At 32.3% G+C, this 27,951-nt stretch overlaps 1 protein-coding gene across 1 annotated transcript; it reads left to right on the forward strand.

The window, feature by feature from the left end:
• Window positions 1-10: 10 nt before the first annotated feature.
• Window positions 11-27,916, forward strand: LOC114325866 (lipoprotein lipase-like). The gene is made up of 5 exons (XM_050647695.1): window positions 11-65; window positions 4,190-4,566; window positions 16,671-16,836; window positions 19,939-20,290; window positions 27,859-27,916. The coding sequence occupies exons 1-5, from the start codon at window positions 11-13 to the stop codon at window positions 27,914-27,916; spliced, it is 1,008 nt and encodes a 335-aa protein (XP_050503652.1).
• Window positions 27,917-27,951: the final 35 nt, after the last annotated feature.

The raw sequence follows: 27,951 nt of genomic DNA on the forward strand, positions 1-27,951 counted from the left end.
AGTATTCAGTATGAAAACTTTGATAGTCCAAGTTGTGTTCTATGCTATTGTCATAAACAGCGCACGTAAGTTATATAATCTAGATCTAGATAGCTTCTTTTTGATTCTGTAAATTGACTTAATTAACTCGCTCACAAATGACATTTTTGATATAATATATTATGCGGTCAATTTGAGTTCACGGATCAATCCGTGCTTTAAAACAGTTTTGAATTCAGCTACGATTATGTCTTATTATCTGTGCAATTTTTTTAATTAAATTAATTGAGACAAAAAGAAGAATGTATATAAATTATTTAAAGGAAAATACACTTTTACTGCTCTCGAAAAAAGAAAAAAATGTTAATTTGAAAAATAGACATTGCTTTTCGCCTTAATCAAATGTTCAAACTGCTAAGGGACAGGTGGGTGGCAGCTTTAATATTAAATTTAAGCTAAAAATAATATTTATTTATCAAATAAACATTTTTCCTTTTTTTCGGACAACAGTAAAATGTATTTCAAATTAAATGAACTATATAGGTACATTCTTCTTTTGGCTTCAATTAATTTAATTTTTTTTTGACGACATGGTGCACAAAAATTTTTTTTTTGTGCACCCTGTACAAATAATTATATTAATATGTTGAATGGGTTGCATATTATGTGAGTTCATTTTAAATGAATAAAGTAAAGAAACACAGACATACTCACAATCTTTGTGAGTACGTCTGTGTTTCTTTACTTCATTCAATTATATTAATATTTATATTAGTGAATAGACGATTTAATAACCTTTCGAATAAGCTATCACACGAACCCTATCCTTATTTAAAAAAATCATCAAATACGTCACCACGTCAAGAAGGATGACGTCACTATTATTACATATATATATATATATATATATATATATATATATATATATATATATATATATATATATACTATGATATGATATATATACACTAGTATGATATATGGACACTAGAAGTCATCCCAGAAGATTAAAAATTATTAATCATACTTCGTATTTTTAAGGGAGGAGACAAACGACTCTGTGAATATTGTAGGGGCATAACAGTTTTAAATGTCATCTAAAAGATATTATCAGGAATATACAGCCGGTTGGAATCTTTCTTGGAAGGAATGATTAGTGAATAGATACCAATGCAGTTTCAGACCAAAGAGGTCAACTACAGACCAAATACATATATGTTAAAAGATATAAATGAAAATTTACTATGACTATAACTAGGGAGAGAATTTTATGCTAAATGCATATTGTTTGCATATTTCGCATATTTGAGAACTTTACCAAATTTTGCATATTTTTAAAGAAACGTGCATATTATGTGTCTATTTATAAACATTTTTGTCCAAACGAAAAAATTCTAATTTTTTTAATTCTACACAAAATATTCCTCCGCACATTATGTCATATCTTTTTTAGATCTACTTGAAGTCGGCCCATTCACTATCTTTTCGGTTGTTCTTAGAAAACACCCAATTTTTACCCAAAAAGTGCGTATAGTAAGCCGTCATAAAATTATTGTAGGATGTTAAATACCCATTGTTAAGGAAATTTTTACACCTCTAAACATCGTTTTACGATTCTCTAACGGAAATTTAAATATGATTTAAATCAGATCCCGTAAATCAGTAAAATTAGTCACCTTTAGTCGGTCAATGTGAATGTTTAGTTTTTGTGTAAAAGTACTTCTGTCTGTGAATAGTTCAATATGCCGAAATATTCTAGCCTGGTTTATTCCCAGATCAGAACCTATCCCCAGTTCCTTTACACTAATGGAAAACCATTCTGCAAAACATGTAGTAAAATGGTGAGTTTAAGATTACTTTTTTCCTCTCTTTTTCTTCAAAAAATAATATTTTGCTGCATCTTCAACATTTTAAGTTTAAACAGTGTGAAAAAGTATGTGTTATTGTCGTAGATACCATCTCAGTGAAAATTTTCGGTTATCAAATTCAAAATGCAAGAAAATGGGAGAATGGAAAGTTGATTATTTACCCATTGACATTAGGCAATAATAGTTGATGACTTCATCCAATGAACAATGTAAATTTAATTCTGATTTATGCGAGGCGATGATTTGTGCAAACTACCTTTGCAAAAACTGGAAAATCCTATGTTTAAAAGTTTTTGGAGATATATTCCAAGAAAAGTGTTCCCGATGAAGGTACATTGAGAAAAATTTACGTACCTCAAATTTACAACGATACCATATAAAAATCAATTAAGATAGTGGAAAATCGATACATTTATTTTATTGTAGATAAATTATGTGGTTTCTCAAAATCTGCATGTTTGAAATTATTGTGCATATCTTGCGCATATTTCGTATTTTTTTACTGTATATGTATGCGCATATTTCTTCAAAATTTCTGGCATATAAATCCGCTCCCTAAATATAACATACCAATTTACAACTTGTATATCGATTTAAACGGGCGTTTGATGGAGTAGATACACAGAATATGTTAAAGCAACTATCTATGTTAGGGATACCTAATAAGTTAGTTAAAAGACTGACTTATGAGGACTTCAAAGTCTTGGTGAGAATAGATAGAGATATGACAGAGGCATTTGATAATAAAAATGGAGTAAGACAAAGTGATGCCTTATCAACAACACTTTTCAATCTAACTTTGGAAGCTGTTGTTATAAAATTGGATATGAACGGCTGTGTTAATATAAGAGCCATAGTAAACCGAAACAAAAAGGTATTAAGCGAAAAAGCTATAGAGCGGAAACGAAAAGTTGCTACATTTGATCTATATATAAATGAAAGTAAAACAAAATACAGGGTGTTTGGTAAAGAATAGGCCATAGCTTAACCTCAGGTTCCTAAGGTTAAAATATGCCGATTTAAGCTAACTTAAATTAGTACAAAGTTTATAATAACCGAGATACAGGGTGTCAAAGTTAAACTTTTTTTTATTTATTATTGAATATTTCCTGAAAGGTATGAGATAACAACATGAAATTTGGTATGTGGGGTTTTTTGGGTCGAGAAAACAAAATTTCCTACCAAAAATTATGTATTTGCCAAAGGGCGCCACATACGCCTTTCAGCACTCATTTATTACGTTCAATTTTTTTATCCCCCACTCTGTTTAATTTTGATATTAAGATTTTTATTGTCCTATTAGTTTTACTTAAAAAGGTATACTTCTTTTATCTCCCTAAACTCAACCGTTTTCGAGATAAACGCATTTTAAATCTGCGATACACTATCATTTTTAGCATAATATCATTGTAGTTACACCCGAAAAATAACATAAAACCATAAAATTATCCAAAATTGATATTAGCATGATATTATGCTAAAAATGATGGTGTATCGCAGATTTAAAATGGGTTTATCTCGAAAACGGTTGAGTTAAGGGAGATGAAAAAGGTATACCTTTTTTAAGTAAAACTAATAGGAGAATAAAGATTTTAATGTCAAAATTATACAGAGTGAGGGATAAAAAAAAATTGAACGTAATAAATGAATGCTGAAAGGCGTATGTGGCGCCCTCTGGGCAATACATCATTTTTGGTAGGGAATTTAGCTTTCTCGACCCAAAAAACCCCACATACCAAATTTCATGTTCTTATCTCATACTTGTCAGGAAATATTCAATAATAAATAAAAAAAAGTTTAAATTTGACACCCTGTATCTCGGTTATTATAAACTTTGTACTAAAGTAAGTTAGCTTAAATCGGCCTATTTTAAACTCAGGAACCTGAGGTTAACCTATGGCCCATTCTTTACCAAACACCCTGTATATAGAATGCTCAAAGACGAATCCAGGAGAATCTGAAGGTAGTTAACGTTAATATATGCCCTTAATGTACATACACCTTACTCCCATACATCAGAACTGGCTCCACGAATGCCTTTCCTATTCGCATTTTTGTTTCTTTCGTGATAATTTTATTTCACCAAATGGAATTTAAGCATCCTATTGCTTTTCTGCTTTACTCTATTCTTCGTCGCATTTTTGTTTTTTCCAGACCTTCTCTAGTTACTATCACACCCAGGTATAATAAAACTTGTGCACCTTCCAAACTGTTAAGGGTCGCGTCGTTTTCATCATCTGTCATTTTAACCGATACTTATTTTATTATTATTGTAAGATACTATAACTTGCTTAAGTTTCTGCTTAAATTAGTTGTCAGATTTTTTACCTTAAATGTTTCAGCAACTGATGAAGATGAACAGTCCAACGATTTAGAAAACTTCTTGTACGAGGACAGAGACGGCAACGTTCAAGTAGAGTATCTCAAACTAGATACTCCTGTAAAACTCAGGTCCTCCGCGTCCGATGTAACATATTTTTTCTTCAGTAAAACTAACTCTGACAGTGGCGTAGAGATTCACAACAACAATGTAGAGAAATTGGCCACGACATCATTTACACCAAAACGAGAAACTATTTTTGTCGTCCATGGATGGTTGGGAAGCTATGAATCAGATGTTAACTCACTAGTCAGAGAAAATATGTTAAAGAACCACGATGTTAACATATTTGTCGTCGATTGGAGTCCAATTGCCTCAGATCAATACATATTTGCACAGGTAAAAAATAAATAAATATATTATCTATGGTCAGAGTAACAGGAGAAATTGAAAATAAACTGAGATATAAAATTACCACAGATTGCTGTAATATAATGACTTGGTCTAATACACGACAAGTAATATTTTCCACCGTTTCAATGGTCCAGGAACCGAAGCTTTTCACCTCGCAATTTTTACAGGAGGGATCGATTTGCTTGAAAATTTGAGAATAAATAGTGGATAATCCAAGGATCAAAATATATATGATGCCGAAAGGCGCTTTTACCATGGTGGTTGCCACCCCATCTCGGGGGTGGAAATTTTTATTATATTTTGACCGCAAAAGTTGATAAAAACATTCATTCTAAGCAACAAATGTTCTACACTTTTTTTGCTAAAATTAATAGTTTCAATTTAATCGCTATCGAAGGTGTTAGTTTTATATCGAAAAATTCAATGTTTTTCGATTGTTTACTTATTTACCATTCACTCAATTTTTACCGCAAAAAAAAATTGTTTCAAACCAAGTTCTTGGGAATTAAATAACCTACAATTTAATGTTGAAACATTTTTTTGTATCTCTGTTGCTAATCTTTCTATTCTGAAAAAGTGGCATTTTTACTAAACTACAATAATTCGTTATTCGCTTTTAACCCCAGTTTTTTAAACCCAGTTTTTATTCTAAGCTAGTCAAACTTCTAGAATCTATTAATAATACATAAATAAAGAAGAATGAATAAGACCAACGACTAAAAATACCGCTAACTTACATTATTATGCTTCCAATTGGATTTCTCCTTTTTTTGTTCAAAAACTATATTGATTTTTTAACCCTAACTTTTTTATTTTTTATCTTAGAAAGTTTGGTAAAGAAGAATTTTGTAGGTTTTTACAAGATCTATGAGGCTATTGATATTAAATCCATTTCATATACTCCGTCATAAAAATAGGTGACTTTGAAAGGGTTGGTAAAGTTGGTTTTTGCATGTTATTTCAAGTTTTAATTATCAATAGCTCACTCAATTTTTGCCGTAGAAAAAATTTTTGCAACCAAGTTCTTGGGAATTAAATATTCTACAATTTGATATTGAAACCATTTTTTGTATCTGTGATGCTAATCTTTCTATTCGGAAGGAAAGGGAATTTTTTACCAAAATACAAAAATTCGTTATTCGCTGTTAACTCCATTCTTTTAAAAACTAATAATTCTAAGCCCGTCATACTTCTGGAATCTAATAGTAACACATAATAAAAAAGGAAGACAAAATAAGGTAACAGACTAATTTTAATTAGAGTGGTGATTATAGGGATTATAGTTCTTTTCACTATTCACTTTCACTTTCATTTTCATTTTTCATTTTCATTAAGTCACTTAATTTTTGAGCTAGAGACCTTTTTTATTTCTGTGGATAGATATGTTTAAATACTTTAAATTAGTTTCAACATATTATCCTCGAAAAATGCCTAGTTTTCCCGTCTTTTGACTTTGAAACTACAATATTTAGCATTTGACGAAGAAGAGCTAACATATAATAAAGTATAGCTCGATTACTATTGGTCTTAAAGAAAATAAAAAAACGGTTTTGTTTATTTTTTCAAAAGGTACAAGTTGTTTTGATAAAACGAAAACTTTTTGAGTTATTAGCAGAAAACTGATTGAAAACATTAATTTTTTCGATATAAAACTAACACATTTGATAGCGAATAAATCGAAATCTATTAACTTTATGAAAAAAATGTATAGAGCGTTTTTTGCTTAAAATGAATATTTTTACCAACTTTTGCGGTCAAAATATAATAAAAAATTTCCACCCCAGTGATGGGGTGGCAACCACCCCCATGGTAAAAGCGCCTTTCCGCATCATATATATTTTTATCCATTCTGTAAAAATTGCGAGGTTTTGTCCTATTTGGAGCTTCATTACTTGGACTACAATCATATATGACTGAAATTACGATTGAAAAAGCTTTGGAAGCTTTTCTGACAACATATATGTAAAGCTTATACATTCTCGGTGCATTTAATATTGTTTCAACAGTGCTTCTCCTTCTCCCACTGCTTGCAACGATTCAAAAAACTTTTTTTAACGTTTTAATCCCGTCTATTTCAGAGGCTAGAAACTTTAATTTTTTTAAAACTTTTGTGAAACCTAGTACACATAAAAATCAATTTTGCTTAATGACGACTGAAATTTTTGATGTTAGTTTGTTATTTACCAAATGAACATTCTATTCCTATACAAAGCGGCGTTATTGAAATGCCTCCCACTTTTTCAGGTAAATATTTTCATACATGAAATGCCTCCCAGGTACGATCGAAATGCCTCCGTTTCGTTAATCGTTTAGGCTGATATTTTGTCTATTTAATCTCTGTATAATGAGACAGTGTTGCCAAATCATAATTTAAATAGGTACTATCTATCTATTTTGATTTATAAAAAATGGACATTATATTCCTCTTGTCTTTTGTTTGCTTCAAGATAAAAAGTCATCTTCATAATATATTATCTCGCTTTTAAATATATCATAGAAGAATGATTTAAAATTAATTGTCCTGTATCCCCTAAAGTAATACTTTCAGACTTTGAAATTTCCATTCATAATAGTATCCGTATGGCATTTCCTGAAGCCGATCTTCATGGATGTCGCTTTCATTTGGGTCAGGCATGGTATAGAATGGTTCAAGCACTGGGCTTACCTCCAGTACCTCCAGAATACCAGAAAAAAAGATGTTGACTTAACTGAAATTACGAATTTTTTTATTTATATTTTTTTGTCTTTCATTCTTACATCCTGAAGATGTGAGCGATTTCCTTGCTATAGATTTGGCAGAAATTAAACAAATCGATGAAAGAATCACCCAGTTTTGTGATTATCTTGTTCATAATTACATATCTGAAAATTCGACATTTCCTCCACATCTTTGGGCTGAGCAATATTCATCCTTACAAACAACCCCAAACACATGCGAAAGTTTTCATTCCAAGTATGTATAATTGGACCGCGTTATGTAATAACGGATTAACCGCCAAAAGTCCAAAATCGAGATAATAGTGCCATATTGCAGCTAGGGTGCAAATCTATGTATAAAAATATGTTTTTTGTAAATAAATTTAAAAAAAAAGCTGTTTTTAAATGCCTGTATTAAGCGACATTTTTTATTTTATTAAAAAAATCTCACACTAGGATTTGTAATATCGAACTAAACGCCAATAATGGTACATAATCCATTGTCATAAACAAAAATCCGCATATTTTTAAGTGTAATAACGAATCAAGCGCCATGAATAGTCGGTTAATTCTTTATTACAAAACATAACATATTTACTAACGTTTAAGATATCAAATTAAAAGACATCCTTTGTCAGGCAACATCAGATTAAGCGCCAAATATGTCTCTTAATCCGGTATTCGGATCTTAACTCATGCATATCTTAAGAAATCATTAACGAATTAAGCGACATTTGATCGAATAACTTTTAAAATATAAATTATTTTTAAAAAATTTTAAAGACATGTAAAAGTCTATTTACAGTTGCATTACTATATTAAATATGAAACATGTCAGTACTATATTTTAGAAATAGTACCAAAAACAAATTTAAAATCTTTAAACCGATTTATCTAAAAACTACATTTTGGCGCTTAATCCGCTATTACATAACGCGGTCCAATTGTTCCTTCTACTGCCCTCATCCTAAAATTAATAATTTTATTGATATAATTTTACGATTTCAAATAAATACCTACATTAAAATGAATTCTGTTTCGACACCAAAAAAAAATTGTTGCGGAAAGTACAGCAAAAATAAAGTTTCTAAATGAAAAATTTTTAGAATTTAGAGAATGTAAAATAAATAGATGAGAATTTGTAAAAGTAGGTAGTACCTATCATATAAATTTAGGAAAAATATTTTGTAACTTTATATTTCTATACACATTTTGTAATATTTTCCAAATAATTTTTTTGTTATGTTATTTTTAATAAATCTATAAAATACTTTTAATGTTTTTGTATTTTTTGTCAAATTATTAATAACAAACAATAATGGTTATTATATTATAATGGTTATAAAATTAATTATATATGTATAAGTTAGTTGAAATTTATAAATCCTGCCTAGTGTCAATAATGTTTAATACATAAAAGTTGAAAATAAAATAAATTAAATAACAAAATCACAAAGTCAGTCACAAAGGTGACTGACGTCATCGAGAGGATAGCCAGGTTGAAGTGGAGATGGGCAGGACACGTAGCCAGAATGACAGATGGGCGATTGACGAAGAGGTTATTGGAATGGAGGCCAAGAGAAGACAAGAGAAGCGTCGGTCGACCGCCTACAAGATGGACTGACGACTTAAGAAAGGTAAATAAAAACTGGATGAGGGCGGCGCAGGATAGATGGGGTTGGAAACGAGGGGAGGAGGCCTATGTTCAGCAGTGGACTTTTGAGGCTGGATGATGATGAAATAACAAAATACTAATTTTACCTCACAATAAAACACTGAAAAACGTGTGTTTTCTATACTTCCACAAAATTTATTACAACTATGTTATTACTACAGCTGTTTCGGCCTTTCTCAACTTGAGAAAGGCACTTTGCCGAAACAGCTGTAGTAATAACATAGTTGTAATAAATTTTGTGGAAGTATAGAAAACAAACGTTTTTCAGTGTTTTATTGTGAGATAAAATGAACTTCCATCAAGTAACGGTCGAATCCATCAATTACTAATTTTACCAAAAATATAAAAAGGGGAGAAGATGTGGCAACGTCTCAACTTCACATAAAGATTAGAAGCATGTAATTTATTTAGAGCTTGGGAGGCAATTCGCATGTGATCATTTTAGCGACAGGTAAGAAACCCTTCTTCGGGAGGCATTTCATATGCGCCCATACTAAACGGGAAGTTTTGTATAAACTTATCTTAACGATCTTAACTCATCTTAATGATCTCCAGAGAAGCATTTTGCAAGGCATTATTTATCTAAAATATCTTCTCGTATAATCTTTTAAGTGTTTTGGCGGGGAAAAAAGATTATAGAAAACAAACAAACAAAAGATTATACAAACAATGATTATAGAAAAAACTTAATCAATAAAAATAAATGGATGACAGACGACATCTTGAAATTGATGGAACAGCGTCGACTGATAAAATCTAATGAAACAGAATATAGACACCTGCAGAGAAGAATAAAAAGGAGATCAAATTAGCGAAAGAAAAATGGATGAGAGGAAGGTGCGACGAAATGGAAGAGGTGATATCTAAACACGACCTATTTAATGTGCACAAAAAACTAAAAGAAATAAGTAACATATTTAAAAAACGGGTTCCTTCTGTACTCGTTGACAATAATAACAAAATTATTTTAAATGAGCACGAAATAAGAAAAGAATGGCAGCTGTATATATCAGAGTTGTTTCAAGATGACAGGAATATTATTGCCGAAGTCTACCAAAACTCTACCGAAGGCCCAGAAATTATGAAATGCGAGGTAGAACACGATATAAATAATGCTAAAATTAGAAAAGCTTGTGGTCCACATGATACACCAACTCAGTTGCTGAAACTAATGGAGGATAATAACATAAAATTAATAGTAAGACTTTAAAATTCAATATATAACACCGGAGTGATTCCCACAGATTGGCTCAAATCCATCTTTGTCGCAATGCCTAAAAAAAATAATGCGACAAAATGCTCAGAATATCAATTAATTAGCCTAATGAGCAACACTCTTAAAATTTTCCTAAGAAGACTTCACAACAGAATTAGACGCAAATGTGAAGAAGATCTTGAAGATAGGTACCCAATTTGGTATTAGAAATGCTATGGGAACCATGGGGGCACTTTTTGCGCTTAACATCCTATTAGAAAAATGCCGTGACCAAAGGAAAAATGATGTATTTGCATGTTTAGTGGACTTCGAAAAGGCATATTTGATAAAGTACAGCATGTAAAATTAATACAAATACTGAAGAATAACGGAATAGATGACAAGGATATAAAAATTTGTACTGGAATCAAACTGCTATCGTAAAAATTGGAGATAACTACACCGATAAAATATCCATACAACGAGGAGTCAGACAAGGGTGCATTTTCTCGCCAACATTGTTCAATATTTACTCGGACCAGTTATTTAAAAAGGCACTTGAGAGACAGCCATATGGAATAAAAATCAACGGGGAACTACTTAATGTGATTAGATATGCAGACGATACAGTAATTCTGTCAGATAATATTGAAGGTCTCCAAATTCTGCTTGATCGCATTCACGAGGTAGGAGAGGAAATGGGCATTAAAATAAACTCAAACAAAACCAAATTTTTAGTGTTAAGTCGTGACTCACATCTCGATGCAAAGCTTCAATTAATCGGATAGTCGAGGAAATGAAGCTGGAAAAAAGGCAAAACCTCGCAATTTTTTCGTCCAGCATCGATTTGTACAAAAATTTGGGATTAGGCTCATTTCACCCTCTAGTTCATTTTCTATATTGAGCCGTTGTACGCTTTTGGTTTTTTAAGGGTGAAAACCCCCCTAATTGTAAAAAATTATAAAATAACATTTTAAACTATAATATTGTCAACATTTGCTTCTTCTTAGTTACATAATTATTATTTTGTGCTTTAAGATATAATATCAATATTTCAACCCTTAAAACCACCCTTGTTGGAGCTATATATGAAAAGTTTACTTATCCTAAAAGAATAATTTCGGTTTGCATCAATTTACATAAAAATTTGGGGATAGGATCATCTTACCCTTTACTTCATATTCTATATCATGCTCAAGGGCGTTGATTATTTTTAGGGGTGTAAACTACCCCTATTGTCAAAAATTATATAACAACATTGTAAACTTTAATGTAGGTAAAATTTGGTTTTGACTGGTTAAATAATGATTGTTTTATGCTTTAGGATATAATATCATAATATTTCAACCCTTCAAAACCACCCTTAATAACATTGAAATTTTTATAAGTTGACAATTTAATAGAACTATACAGAAAAAAAGTAGAACTAAGGAATTACAAAAACATTTATTTACACAAAAATACGAATTTACAAATATATAAAAATACACATACAAATAGTTTTTTAGTCATCCAGTATACGAACCGGCTCTGTGGTATTATATAGGTACATTGAAAATGCTCTATAAGGGGACTATTCGAATTTTTCGAAAAAAAAATTAGTTTTATAAATATAGCTCCTTCATTTTTGGCGTTAAAAAGTTTTTTCAATAACAGTTTTGTAGGATTTTTGAGGAGTAATAAGACTGTGTAAATTAAATTCCATAAGATCCCTGAATTTTTAATTGAGGTGGGTTTAAAGGGCTCGAATAAGGGGATGTTTGCTCGTAAATAGATGTTTTGAACAGCTATATCTCGCTAACTGTTCACTGTAGTGAAAATATATGTTTAAGGAAATTTTAGCTATTAAAAAAGCTACAATTTACTTATCTATCATTTTTTCGTATCTCCAGTATTTTCGGAGATATTTTGAAGAAAATGATGAAAAATGCAAAATTGCAAAAAATCTATTTTTATTTAAACTCCAATTTTTCTAAAATTAGGCATTTTAAATATGTCAAACTTCTTGGGTGTATTGATAATATAAATATAAAAGGAATTATAGGAAGGCGAAGACAAATTTTTAGTTACAAGGGTAGTTAGGGGGTTTTTTTCACTGTTTTTTCCGTAGAGAAAAATAGGTACCGACTTTCTTTTGATCATAAGTTGCTCAATTTTTATGCTAGAAACTTTTTATTATTTTTTTGAAAGATCTTATTGTATGCTTGAAAAAACTCCATGTAAGTTTTCCTGGAAAAATGCAAAATTTTCCCGATATTTGGCTTTGATTATTTCAAATTATGCATTTGACGAAAAAAGTTAACCTTTAACATGCCGTATCTCGGTTTGTATTGGTCGTAAAAATATTATAAAAAACAGTTTCGTTTGTGTTACTAAAAGATACAATTTTGATATGTATAGTTTTTTTTTTATTAAATGCATATTTTTCGAGTTATTCTCAAAAAACCCTATAAAAAATTCGATTTTTCCGTCGAAAAACTGCTACTTTCAACCACGAATAACTCGAAAAATATTAGTTTTACGAAGAAAATGTAAAAAACATTTTTTTCTTAAAATTACTTTTAACATCGATTTACATGGTCAAAATGTAATAAAAAATTCCCACCCCCCGAGATGGGGTGGCAACTACCCCCAAGGTTTTAGCGTACAGCACCATGATATAGAAAATGATCCTTGGACTATTCCCCACCTTCTGTGAAAAATTCAAGTAAATCCATGCTGGACGAAAAAATTGCGAGAGAAAATGCTTCATTTCCTCGACTAGGAGTCCAAGTTGAGAAAGTTCACAAAATGACATATTTGGGCACTGTTATCATAGACCAACTATATACACACATAGAAATAAAACGTAGAATAGGAATGAAAATGACTAAAATTGCTTTTATGAAAATGAAGTCATTTCTTTGCAATAAACATCTCAGTTTAGAACTAAGACAAAGGATGGTTAAGTGCTATGCTTGATCCGTACTTTTGTATAGTGCAGAAGTGTGGACGCTAAAAGCATCGATCATGAACAAAATTAAAGCATTGAAAATATGGATTCATAGACCGTAGTGGCGGATCCAGCAGGATCCAAAATCGTCAAGAAGGAGGGCCGATTGGTTAAATTTCTATGAAAAATAGATGAATAAATGATTATTTTTATAATCTTTATATATAACTTCGTTTGAGAGGGGGGCCGATGGGCCCCATCGCCCTCCCCTGGATCCGCCACTGCGTAGACGAATGCTGAAGATACCTTGGACTGCAAGGAAAACTACTGAAGAAGTACTAAGGAGGGTCAACAAAGATAGAGAACTGCTAAAGACTGCTAAACATTGAAAAAGGTCTTATCTGGGACATATAGTGAGGGGAAGTCGATATAAAATATTACAACTGATCCTTAAAGGCAAAATAGAGGGCCGTAGATGTGTAGGAAGAAAACAAGTTTCTTGGTTAAAAAACATTCGTAAATGGACTCAGATACCAAATGCTGGACAATGATTCCATATTGCAGAAGACGGAGAAGCCTTCGCAATGGTGATGGCCAACGTCGGATAATTCTGATATGGCACGTGAAGAAGGAAAAAAAGAGTTGACCGTTATATGAAAAAATTTACCGGCAAACATTCCTGTGATATCACCGATTGGAATCAGTCATATTCCATATGGGTCTACCAATACGGCCATGTATTATGGCACAAGGCATCCTTTTCTAGGCGGATGGGTTGTACAATACTGGTATAAGTGACATTTGGATGTTGAATACACCTTATTGTTATAAACGGGAAATAAACCATACACCCTTGCAGTACATCTTTGGCAGTAGTAAATAGTTCAGTTGATTGAAGCAGTCATTAAATAAAGTTATCCATAGTATGAGTTACATAAAAGTTTTTTGTAAAGTAAAGCAATCAATTCTTAAGTTACAAAATACACGTTCCAGTATTTCAAGTATATAATGTGAGTTTTATTGGGAAAGTAATCAAAGCCAATTTGTCACGTCAATTGGTTTACTTTACACTGAGGGAAGCCTATGAGACAGGCATTCCGTAATCAAGAGATGATACTCTCTAATCGTTATTTTTAGCCAGTGTAGAGGAAATCGAAGCTAGTTATCGGGATTTTGATAAGTGATAAGAATTTCCAGCAGAATAGGCTTAGGATGGCCGCTGATCAGTTATACTGCGGAGTAAAATCTATCAAGAATGATGTCTCAATGATTCGTCGTGTCTATTTCAAAATTTATCTTATTTATCTCGGTTTTAGAGATCATATCTCTGCGACTATGGTGTATTCCACAAATATACGACTGTTTTGGATTATCGTGACAACGAATATTTTACTGTGCAACATAAGAAGTACGAAAGTATTTTGCTCTAATAAATCTCGAAATCTCGATGAAATATTTATAATCAATCAAGATTAACGCCTTAGAGGTCACCAATTTAAACTTAAAAAGGAGAAATTTTGTAGGAGATCTAGACAGAATTTTCTACCAAATAGAGTTTTCGATATTTGGAATGACCTGAATAATAACATTGTCTCAACTCACTCCACCAACACATTTAACAACAGACTTGACCGTTTTCTAATAAAGTTGAAATTTTTTTTTATGTAAACCAAATTGTATCTTTTTTGTTTTTGTTGTTGTTTTTGTTTATATTGTATTTACTAGTAGGTTACTTATGTAAATTCTTTGTTTTTGGGCATAATAGGGACTTGTCCTTCTGCCCTTTTTTAAGTAAAATAATAATAATAATAATTACTCCAACATACTCCAACATTACTCTTGATAAAGGATTACTCCAACATAATAATAATAATTACAGCCCGGAGGATTCGATAAGCAAAATGGCCAGAATATCGAGGCCATGGGTGAAAACGATATATATATATAAATATCTTGGAGTAAAGCAAGCGCGGAAAATTGACCATAAACAAATGAAAACAGAGATAACTACTGAGTTTATACAAAGGGTAAAACAGCTGCTTCGCTCACACCTTAACAGTAGAAATTTGTTTAGGGTACTAAACACCTACGCATGTTCCGCGCTTAGCTACTCATTTGGCATTGTTAAGTGGACAAAAACGGACATAGAAAATCTTAAGCGAAAAGTAAGAACGCACCTCACAAAAGCACAAAAACACCACCCCAAAATGCACTAGAAAGAACGACATTACCACGGAATTTAGGAGGAAGAGGACTTATGGATATAGGTGAGCAATTAGACAAACAAATTGCTAACTTAAGAACTTATTTTCAGATGCAGACTATCTGCGCAGTAGATGACACAACACCGATCAAACTGAGGGAACCAGAAATGCGCATAAACCACCTCACTAAAGACGAAAAAATGCGCACCTGGATGGGTAAACCTCTGCACGGGCGACATCCCAATGAAGTCAGCCAAGACTATGTCGACAATACAGCGTCGAACTATTGGTTTACATCAGGAAAGATGTTTCCTGAAACGGAGGGTTCATTACTGGCCATTCAGGATCAGGTTATACCAACCAGAAATTACCTGAAATATATCGTCAAAGACCCTCAGGTTCAAAACGATAGATGTCGATATGGATATCAAGCCCAAGAAACCATCCAACATATTACAGGGGGCTGCCAGGTATTTGCTGCAACTGAATACAAGGAAGGGACGGCATGACTCAGTTGGAAAGATCAAAGATTATTCATCAAGACATAGCTATCAAACTGGGACTTCTCCAAACGGACCATCTCCCATATTATTAATACGTCCCTGAGAGTATGCTTGAGCATGGCAAATACAAGCTATACTGGGACCGCATTTTCCTTACAGACCAAACAGTGGCACATGATAGACCAGATCTCGTACTACTTAATAAGTTAACAAGACAAATAACCCTAATTGACCCCCCTAATAATGACCTAATTGGTGTGGCGATACCTAACAGCAATAATCTTCGTAGTAAATTTACTGAAAAGTTCGCCAAGTACAGAGATCTGGAAATTCAAATACGGAGACAATGGAGAATGAAAAGTACCCAGACAATACCGATTATCATGTCTACTACTGGAGTCATTCCGAAGACCCTCCTCGAAAGCATCAAAAAGCTGGGTTTAAATGAACATCTTTATAAGACCATGCAGAAAGCTGTACTACCTGCGACGGCCAGACGTGTACGAAATTTTTTGGGAGATACACCTGCATACCAAGTCACCTAGGGCTCGATAACATGGAAAGAGTCCCACCAGAGCTCAATCCTTTTGATACCGTAGGTATCTGCGATGAGTCAATTTTCCCCTGAGAGGGAGTGTGAGCCGTATGGCTAAATCTGGAAATTACTCCAATAAACACCAATATAATTTGCAATTTACTTTCGATCTTCATATTATTCACAGTAAAATATTCGTTGTCGCGGTAATCCAAGAGGGTCTTATATTCGTGGAATTGGGTATAGAGTATTCGTGAAATGGGGTGTTTAATATATGTATATACTACATATATTAAAAAGGTTAGTCGTTAATTTTTATTTTTATTAACGTCAACAAATCTTTTCTAGAGTCAAGTGAGAAGGGTTGGAGAGTATGTAGCAGATTTCGTTAGATCCCTGATTAATGAATACAGTTTACAACTTGATAAGTTGACATTTGTAGGTCATTCCCTTGGTGCTCATGTCTGTGGAAATGCTGGAGCTGCCTTGAATGGCCAGGTCGATACAATTGTTGGTAAGGTCCCATTATTTTTTTAGATATCATTAGGATATACTCTAACGTTAAATATACAATCTAATTCAAGAGCATTTGGAGAGAAGACACAATGCCAGATGAATGTAAAGAAGGGGATATTGTACCATACCAGCAACTCCAAAACTTCCGAGTAATGACTTCTGACTGATGTCGAATAAAAATAACCCAAAACTCTTAAAGGCGAGGTCCACCTCTGGTAGGTGCTCGAGAACCATCGCCGTTAGGATATTCGTATTAAGCGCCGTCGAAAACCCCCCAAGTAATCACTGTCGACTGATTTAGAATGAAATTAACCAGTAATTCCAGGAGATGAGGTCCACCCTGTGCATCAAGTAGCTCCAGCACTACCGTCGTTATGATATTACTATTCAGTGACCTCAAACACCTGTATAACAAAATTTAATTCTATACACTTATAGACTACCTATACACCTATATATAGATTACCTATAGTTTATACATTTTAGAAATGCATTTTCCTTGTATCCAAATGCAATTTTCTTTTTACAGACATGAATTTTGTTCACTAACTTTCATGACATTTTCCCGAATCGAATGCAAAAAGTTGCGTCGCGATTTATCTGGCTGCAGAACTTCGTTGCCCCGTCTAATATTAAATAAGGCAAGTTGAAGATAAAAAAAGTCGTATTAAAATATTTAAGCAGACCATACAATGAGCCGCAAGATTGACATATCTGTGCATTGACGATTTTTTAAGTCCGGTGATTTAAAGAAGCGAATTATTAAATCTTATTTTATTATATGAGGACGATCTTCCCCATATAACCAAAAGAGGCTCTGAATAAAAAAAAACTTTCAATTGAGGACACAGAAAACGATTCAATGATCCAATTTTATTGTAGTTCAATATTCAAGATGCTATTGACAGTCGAGTAAAGTTATATATGTAGCGGTGTCTAGTTTTTATTATAATCTGTACAAAGGAGTATTAAGTAAAATTGATGAGTTATGTAATGTTTTGTAGATGTTGCCGGCCAGTGCCGGTTCACCTTATTCACCACTGTCTTCACTAACACGAGTAGTGTCACTCACACAAGTCTTCTGGCCACTATCTCTTGAGTCTCCGAACTGGTAATGGATGATTGGTAAGCGCTGAAATCGGCTCATTGTTGTAATTGATTCTTCTTTTTCTATGTTTGATCGCATGCAGTCCTATTACCTCTTTTACGAATGGAATTTTTAAGTCCTCATGTTATGTTTGTTTTGAAATATACCAGGGTGCATTTGCAATGATTCTTAGAGATTTTGATTGGTATGTCTGCAGAATTTTGGTGCTTGATATTTTCGTACATCCCCATAGTTCAATTCCGTAAGTCCATATAGGCTTTGGTATTATTTTATATATTGCCAGTTTATTCTCTATGCATAATGGTGAACTCTACAAAGGTGAAGACGCCAATGACGAACACGATTACAAAACAGAAGACAGGTATTATTACTAAAGGAACTGAAGTAGAATCGAGAATGAAGATCTTAAAGAATTGATGGAATACCGAACGAATTGCTGAAATACGGCGGTAAGAAACTCACTAATTGTCTCACAACATTGTTTAACAAAATCTTAGAGAGAGCAGAGATATCACAAGATTGGCACACCACTATCACAATACAGATTTTTAAGAAAGAACAAAGATCATGTCCGGACAACTACAGAGGAATAACTCTCTTAAATACGACAATGAAGTTATTCACAGGCATATTTAAGGATAAATTGGAATCACAGATAAAGAACAGAGAAGAAGAGCAAGGATTCAGAAAAGACAGGTCGGCGACGGACGCAATATTTGTCATGAAACAACTGAAAGAGAAGTCGATAGAATATAACAAACCTGTATATATTTGCTTCGTAGACTTAACGAAAGTAATTGACAGAGTCAGACTTAGCGATATAATAAAAAAAATTAAGCAAAAAAGGATACCGACAAACGTTGTTGAAATCATAAAACAAATGAACAATAACAACACGACAAAAATTAAAACAAGCGACACCACTACGGCCAACATACCAACACCAGGAGGAATCAGGTAGGGAGACAGCCTCAGTCCATTTCTATTCAATACGCTAATGGATGAAATTATAGAAGATGTGGAATCGCTTCAACGGGGAGGCAGACGCGGCCACAGTATCTATGCGGATGATGCAGCCCTGATTGCAAAGAACGAGGATGACCTACAAAAACAACTTTATCGATTCTATCAAGCATGTCGACGACTCAACATGAACATATCCACGCAGAAAACAAAATGGACTACCATTGCGAAAGACCCAATTAGATGCAAGCTCGTGGTAGAGGGGAAACCCATAGAACAGCTAAACCAGTTCAAATATCTAGGTGTAGAGTTATCAAGTTATCATGACCCAGAGACCTAAGAGGACAAATTAACAAGGCCGCTGTCTTGTCCGGATGTTTGAGAGATGTGGTCTGGAAAAACCCATATATGAGAATGGATAACAAAGTTAAAATTTATAAAATTTGCATCAGACCTGTCATGACCTATGACATTGAATCAAGAGAAGACACCAATAAAATGAAAAGCATGCTACGAACAGCCGAAATGAAGACAATAAGAGCAATAGCAGGGAAGACAAGAAGAGATATAACACGAAACATCATCAGGGAACAATGTGGCGTGAAAGATGTAGTCAGATGGGGTAGGTAAAGACGAAGAGAATGGTTCAGTCATGTAAAAAGAATAGAGGACCACAGACTACCACGAATTGCGCTAGAAGGAAAACCAGCAGGCAAGCGTTCACCGGGAAGACCACCAAAAAGATGGACAGATAGCTGGCAGTCTACCTTTCAAGAAATAATTTAACGTCGGAATTAGCAGATCGACAGATCTACAACAAGTATAAGAAGAAGAAGCATAATGGTGATCTTTTACCAAGGTGCCAATTCATTTGTCTGGTTTTAATTGAAGTTGCTGTTTTTTGGCTTTAATGTACGCTTTCCATGTTAGTTTCTGATCAAGATGAATACCTAAATATTTAACTTCGATCTTTATTGAGATAAATTGGTGGTTTATTGTAACAAATTAAAAAGATGTAAAAACTTTCAGGTTTAGATCCAGCTGGTCCTCTTTTCATAGCGTCCTACAAAGACAACCGTATAGACAAAGACGACGCAATAAACGTCCAAGTCATCCACACCAATGGAGGAACATACCCGCAGCGGGGATATTATGATCCATGTGGAGATTCTGATTTCTATGCTAATGGAGGACAATCGCAACCAGGTTGTAGAGGTAACAGTTCCGAAAGCTGTTCTCACGCTCGGGCATACGAAATATATGCTGAATCGCTTACTAGCAAAGATTTTGTTGGGCAACGATGCAATAGCTACTCAAACTATGAGAAGGGTAAATGTGACGGACCAAAAGCCAGCATGGGAATGTTCCAAATTGATAAAAAGTAAGTATGTGCATGTGCATTAGTAGTTACCTGCATAGGCTAATGTTAAGTAGATATTCTAATATAAAGTAGTCAATTAGCTACAGGCAGCCAATAGTAATCATCTCGAGATTTATCTCACGTACATACAGGGTGTTTCATTAATAATCGGAAATATTTTAACTGTAGATTCCTGGACTCAAAATATTAAAAATTATTCAAAGTCACTTACAGAAAAAGTGGCTCCTTACTGATAGACCTGGATCCCGCCTATCAAATAAAATTGATTAATAGCAAGCTGAAAATTTGTTAATAGCTTAACGGTGTCTAGTCAGACAAACTAATCAGGTAAAGCAAATTATGAACTATTAAAGTCTGAGTTTCGACCACCTTGTCTGGTACAAAGGGGATCTAATATAAATATTGCAATAAAAGAATTAACCAAACAAATTAAAAAAGCAATGGATATAGCAATACCAAAAATAAAAGAAAATAGTAAAGTAAAAAACTCAGCCTGGAAGGAAAACCTCACAAGAATGAGAAGCAGAGTTAGATATGTGCGAAAGCGATATCAACGATGTGGTATCTATCTTGAGAGGCAAATCCTTCTAGGTGAATATAGAAGACTAAAACAAGAATATAAACAAGAAATAAAAATAACAAAAGCTAAAAGTTGGGAAACCTTCGTATCAAGACACTTAGAATTAGATATGTGGGGAATACCATATAAAATAGTTTCTAAAAAAATTAGATGTCCGACAATGCTTTCTACTTTAAAAAAAGAAGATGGAACATTTACAGAAAGTTGGGAAGAATCGGCCGAAACATTACTTAATGTATTATTACCTCCAGATAAATTAGAAGGAGAAACAGTAGAACAAAGAAATATAAGAGAAGAAATGATACAAGAATACCAAATAGAAGAAGAAAGAGAAATAGAGGAATTCACAGAAGAAGAAGTATATGAAAGTATGAGAGAAATGAAAAGAAAGAAGGCACCTGGACCGGATAATATTCATGTTGAAATACTTCAAGCAATGTCGGAACAAATAATTCCAGTACTAACATCATTATATAATGAATGTCTTAGACAAAGAAGGTTTCCCAATAATTTTAAACAAGCAGAAGTTATAATAATACATAAAGGGGAAGATAAAGATCCTGCCTTACCGAAATCATATAGACCGGTATGTTTATTGAATACAATGGGAAAATTACAAGAAAAATTACTATGTAAAAAATTAAATCAAATAAGAACAGAAATTGGATTACATCCTGGTCAGTAAGGTTTTAGATCAACAGAAGATGCAATAAATAAAGTATTTGAAATAGTAAACGAAAGCATAAAAAAGTATGTTTTAATGATCTTTATAGACGTGTCTGGGGCTTTTGACAATCTTTGGTGGCCGTCATTCTTTGAAAGACTTCGAAGAATTCGATGTCCAAAGAATCTGTACGGAAGTCTCAGAAACTACTGTCAAGACCGATATGCAAGCCTAAGCTGTCCAACAGGAAAAAAGACAAAACATATCACAAAAGGATGTCCACAAGGATCAGTTTGTGGACCTATGTTCTGGGATGTAATGCTAGAGGAACTGTTGGAACAATTGACTATAGATCCTGAAGTGCTTGGAAGCATAGCATATGCAGATGATTTGTTGTTGATCATAGATGCAAACTCAAGAAGAGAATTAGAAAATAAATCAAATGAAGTATTAATAAGAGTAACTGATTGGATGAATAAAGTAAAATTAACAATATCAGATTCAAAAACAACATATAGTTTAATAAAAGGAAATTTAGAAAGAGATCCAATTATAAAAATCAGAGGGAAAACAATAAAAAGAAAAATGGAGACAAGATATTTAGGTATTATAATAGACGAACAAAAATAATTTACAAAACACATGAATTGTGTCTGTGAAAAGGCAACAAAGATCATGCATAGCATTGCTAGTCTAGCACAGAAGGAATATAGAATTTCGTTCCGACAGATGAGAATATACCTAAGTACAATACTTGCATCAATTGTAGGGTACGGTTCAAGTGTATGGGCACATAGATTAATAAATAAAAAAAACGCAGAAAAATTAAATAGAGCTCAGAGAGGATTTCTTGTAAGAATGACGGGAGCATTTGGAACAACTGCAACACAGGCACTCACAGTTTTAACTGGAGTAATGCCAATGCATTTAGAAACACAAAAAAGAGCATGTAATTATTGGCTAAAAAAGAAAAATATGAAAAAATAATACAAATAATAGGATTAGATATAAGAAATAAAAGAGAATTAAAAGAAATAATAAATAGAAAAAGACAAAATGAATGGGAAAATTCAACAAAATCTAGACGTTTATACAATTTTATACCAATATTAGAAAACATTCCAAATTATTTTAATCCAAAACAAGGTTTAATACACTTTTTAACAGGACATGGACCGTACCCAACATATTTGGAAAGATTTAACTTAAAAGATGATGCATATTGTGCATGTGGAGAACTAGGTACACCAGAACATATAGTGTTACATTGTGAAAATACTATAGAAAATGAAGAACACAGAGAAATGAGAAGAAGATTAGAAAGAATTGAAATAAGAAATATATTACAAAATGAAGAATATTTTGAAATATTAAACAATCTCACACAAATAATATCTAAAAAACAACAAGAAATCTATAATAATAGAAGAAGACAACCAATAATCCAACCCTGATGAAGTTGAGTAAGATAAAGTTAAAATAAATAAAATAAAATATAAATTCAAAAATAGATATTTACAATTATAATAATAATAATTCAATATAAAATAAATAAATAAAAATAATAATTCAATACATAATTCATAAAAATAAAAAAAAAATAAAAAAAAAACTACCAACTCTCTTCTGAAAATAGAGGGACTGTCTTTATAACTTAGAAGGGAGTTGATAGTACCAAAAATATTTTAAATTGTTTATTTAAATTTGTTTGTTATACGTAATTAAGAGATTATGGCAAATTGTTATTGTAAAAATAGATTTAATAGTTGAGTAAAAAATGTAAAAATATAAAAAAAATATCTGTAATCCCATCAGGAAAAAACGACCTGGATTAGTCACTAGAGGCCAGGTCATATGTATAAATAATAAATAAATAAATAAATAAATAAATAAAAAAAGTCAGACAAACTTTGATGTACGGAAACACTGGAAAAGGGTAAGTTTTAATTGTGGAACCGGTTAAAATTTGGAACGTCAGACTACGAAAACGTTCCATGTATTTTGTCGGACAGAACTTCCAATCGATTTGTTAAGATTTCATTAATCTTTCATGCACAAATCACACTGGTGTTTATTACCAACTGGGCATTTTAATGAATGGACCACGAAGAACATGTCAAATGACAGGAATCTTTTTGGTTAGAAATAGCAGTCTGATTTTTGCATGAGAGTTTAATGAAAGGGTACCAAATCAATTGGATGTTCCGTCCGATAAAATACATAGGACGTTTTCGTAATCTGACGTTCCAAATTTTTAAACTGTTCCACATTTAAATTTCCCCTGTTCCAGTGTTCCCATACATCAAAGTTAGTCTGATTAGACACCGTTAAGCTATTAACAAATTTTCAGCTTGCTATTAATCTTTTTTTTTTTGGTACGCTCGATGCAGCCCAAGTAGAAATTTGTCGACGCGACAACGTTGTCTACCGCGTGGCAACGTTTTCTTACAACGTTGTTATTGCCTAGAAGACGACCCTATTCTGCACTGATTTGGTGGACGATTTTTGAGTTGTCTTGACGTTGCCTAGGCAAGCTCCTGTTTAAGCAACATCGTTTCGTAACCGTTGCATAAGACAACTGAAGCGACTATAAAAAGCACCTGCGCGTGCAATGGTTGCTCAAGGAGTCAGACTAGTTATGTTTTTTACCTATATTTTTAACTGTAACATCTGTATTTTAACAAAAAAGTAAACTGTTTTGACATCGTATTGGGTATTTATATTTATATAAATACGTAAAAGACTTATTACCTGATGTGAAATTTATAAACGCATCTCAGATTACCATCAAATATGGATATTTCATCTTTAAAAAACACACGCGCTCCTTTTTTTATGACATTTTTGACAAAAAATATGCAAATTTAAAAAATCAAATTTTAATATAAAAATCAAAATTTATGTTAAAGATGTTCTGTATAAATTTAATGTATTGATGGTGCTTTTAAAGGTATCAGAAAATGCCAGCATTTTTTATATTCTGCGTTTTCATTTTCTTTACATCCCAAAAATCTCAAGTAAAACCAAAATGGCGCATTAAACAATATTACCAATATTACTAAAAAATACCTTATTACCAACCTTAGACGGATAAGACAACTTAGAAGTCCAATCTCCAACCAAACCCGGCCGCGCCGACTATCAAAACCATTTTAGAACGTACCCTCTTATTGGGTGACAGAGGTCATGTGACAAGTGTCAAAAGTGTATCATGCTCCTTAACAGCGTTGCCACATTTAGTAGATTTCTACTTTTTTGGTAGATTTTTGATATTTTTTAAAAAATTCTAGTAGGCAATATTTTTTAGTAGATTTTTGGTATATTTCAACAGAATTTGATCCATTTTTTCGAATCATGGGGAAACTATAATAAGTATTTTTGAAAAATTTAAACGCAGAATGAAAGACTGCATTATTTAGAAAAACCAAAACGTTTCTTTTGAACGAGATATTTGGAAGTAAAAGTCACACTAATTTTTTTCTTTTTTACCCCTGTAACTCATTAAAGTAAACATTATAGAAGTTTTCAGGGACTTTCGGTCCTCGGTAATAACGTAATCTTTCTTTCTGCGTTTAAATTTTTCAAAAATACTTATTAGTTTTCTAAGGATTCGCAAAAAATGAAAATATTTAATATACATTGAACATTTTAACAGACATTTTGCGCCTATCCCCTTAAGTTAGCTGTTGTTTTTATCATAAAAAATCCCAAATATATCCCAAAAATCCTTAAGTATATTTCAGTTTTTGATTTAGTAGATTTTAGCTAAAAAATTGTAATTACCAGTTGGTGGTTTGGAATAATTAGGTTTCCAATTTTGTGGAATTCCTCTTGGGACATTTAGGACGGATGTGCATATCACTGTATTACTGTATTTACATGGCCTAAAAAGAATCTCCTGATTTTGTGAAAACAAAACTACTGAAAGAGTAAAAACTGACCTGGCAACCCTGTCTGCCAAAGCTGATACAAAGATTAAAAGGTTATCAAATCTCAAATCTGCTGATAAAACAATGGAATGGAAACCAGCTATTAAAAAAACAAATAAACAGGTTGTTAAATAAATCGAAAATTTCCATCAAAATAAAATATATAATAATAAGAAAAAATAAGGTTATAAAGGAAATTATTTTTCTCCTCTGGGCGTAAATTAGTTTAGCATTATAACATTTTTAAGTCGTTGCGATTGTTGAAAAAACTGAACTGTGATATGTAGTTGTCACAATGGTAATAAATTAGTTGCCCGTATAACTAAAACTAAAGGTATTACTTAACGTTGTAACATCGTAATATCAGTCGGGGTAGGGGACGTTGGCCGAAACAACTGAAAATACTCTTGGGCAACGTTGTATACAGTGCATTTGTTTGTACTGACAACCAATACGTCGAAAAATTGCTACTTGGGAGGCCTATGAGTTCAAGGTGTTTTATTTAAAAAAGTTAAAATTATTTGTACCTACATAGTACTTTAAAACTATGTGAGATATCCTTGTCATACCTGGCAGAAGTAGGTATTGTACGTCCTACTAATTTTTGCTACTCCCAGAAGCGTGCGATAGGGGAAATGATATGGTTGACTCTTTTCAAATTTAAGGCCATGGGTCATTAGCGACTCTGTAAATATAACTGACGAAGATTTCAGATGTTATGTGATCAACAAAGTCAGGCAAATATGCAAGAGTGCATATGCATATGCATTTGCATATTTTTGTATTTTCTGTTGAATTTTGCATATATTGGTATATTTAAAAATAAAGTGCATATAATAGGTTTTCAAAACGAATTTATTTGTTGATTCATGGTTCAAATACCTTTCGTGTCTGATATTTCCAAAATAATATTATTCTCATCGTAATCCCTTAACAATTTCTAAATAGGTGTCTGAAAATAGAAAGTAAAAAATCCCAAAAATAGCATATTGGGGCCTCTTACTGACCTTTTATTAACTTAGGTAAGGACAATTTAATGTAATTTATATATTGAACTTGAACAGTTATTTTTGGATTTTGGAGTGTACAGAATGATAAAAAGTTTTATCTAGTGTAGTTAAAATGTCAAAAGAAGCGAGTGTGTCTGCGTGGATCAAGGCATATCCAGAATTAGCCATTGATATGGGAAAAGTATTTTGCTCACCATGCAGGAAAATTGTAAGTAAATACAATTACAACTAACAAGTAAACCTAAATATTTTAAATTTAGCAGTTTAGCAAATTTTTTCTTCCTTTAGCTGTTCCCAACGAAAAATGTTTGCTTTTTCTTTCAGATGCTATACCTGACATGGTTAAAATAGGAAATAATTTGAAACATTTTTATCCACGTTTAGTACATACAACTTGTATATCACATGGTTTAAATAGGGTCGCCGAAGAAATTCGAAATAAATTTCCTCTTGTTAATAATTTAATTTCAAATATGAAAAAATGTTACTTAAGGCACCTATAAGATCTCAGTTGTATAAAGAACATTTGCAAAATCTTCCTCTTCCACCAAAACCTATTGTTACTAGGTAGGGAACTTGGTTGGAGGCTGTAATGTTTTATGCAGAAAATTTTGCTGAATTTAAGCCAGGAATAATGGAATTAGTTGACGATTCTTCCGAACCACTTACACTTTCAAAATAATTGCTGTAAGTTAAAATAGTATCACAAAAAAATTGGAACTATCTTGCAAAATTGTTGAGGGTCAAATTGGTGCAAAAAATTATTCAGTCATCGATAAAAATACTGGTTTCATATTTCTATCTAAGGTTGTAAATGTTTTAAGTGGGGTGTTTGATGAAACACTAAATGTAGAGGCTAAAGTTTAGAATAATTATAAATACGCTCTCATAACTTCGGTGGATGTAGAACGGAGCTTTTCTATATACAAACATATGTATACAAATCTTAAAAGCTTTGTTTTATTTTATACTATCAAGCTTATAACTAATATTTTATAAAATGATTATAATATTTAAACGATTTATAAAGTGCTAATTTGGTTTAAATAAATGCATATACGTGCATATTTGGCACAAATAATATATGCATATTTGACATGAATAAATGCATATACATGCATATTTCACACAAATAATATGCATATGTATATGCGCATATATCTTAATTTTTAGCTTGCATACTTGCCTGACTCTGGTGATCAATAAATAGTCATGTTATAATTATTCTACACATAGATAGAATAGCCAGAAGATAAATAATGTTAAAATTATGTTTTTAAGTGTTATTCAGAGTTGAAATAATTCGTTGGGCACTATAAATTTAATTAAGCTTTTTATTTGACTTTGTAAGTTATAACTTTTTTTTTCGTTTTTATTTGTTTCAGTGCTTCTGGTTCCTACTACCTTAAAACCAACAGTCAGTCCCCATATGCTCGAGCTTAAATGTGTTTATTATAATAAAGTCTTATATTATCAAT

Source organism: Diabrotica virgifera, chromosome 3 (genome assembly GCF_917563875.1).
Source record: "Diabrotica virgifera virgifera chromosome 3, PGI_DIABVI_V3a".
NCBI lineage: Eukaryota > Metazoa > Arthropoda > Insecta > Coleoptera > Chrysomelidae > Diabrotica > Diabrotica virgifera.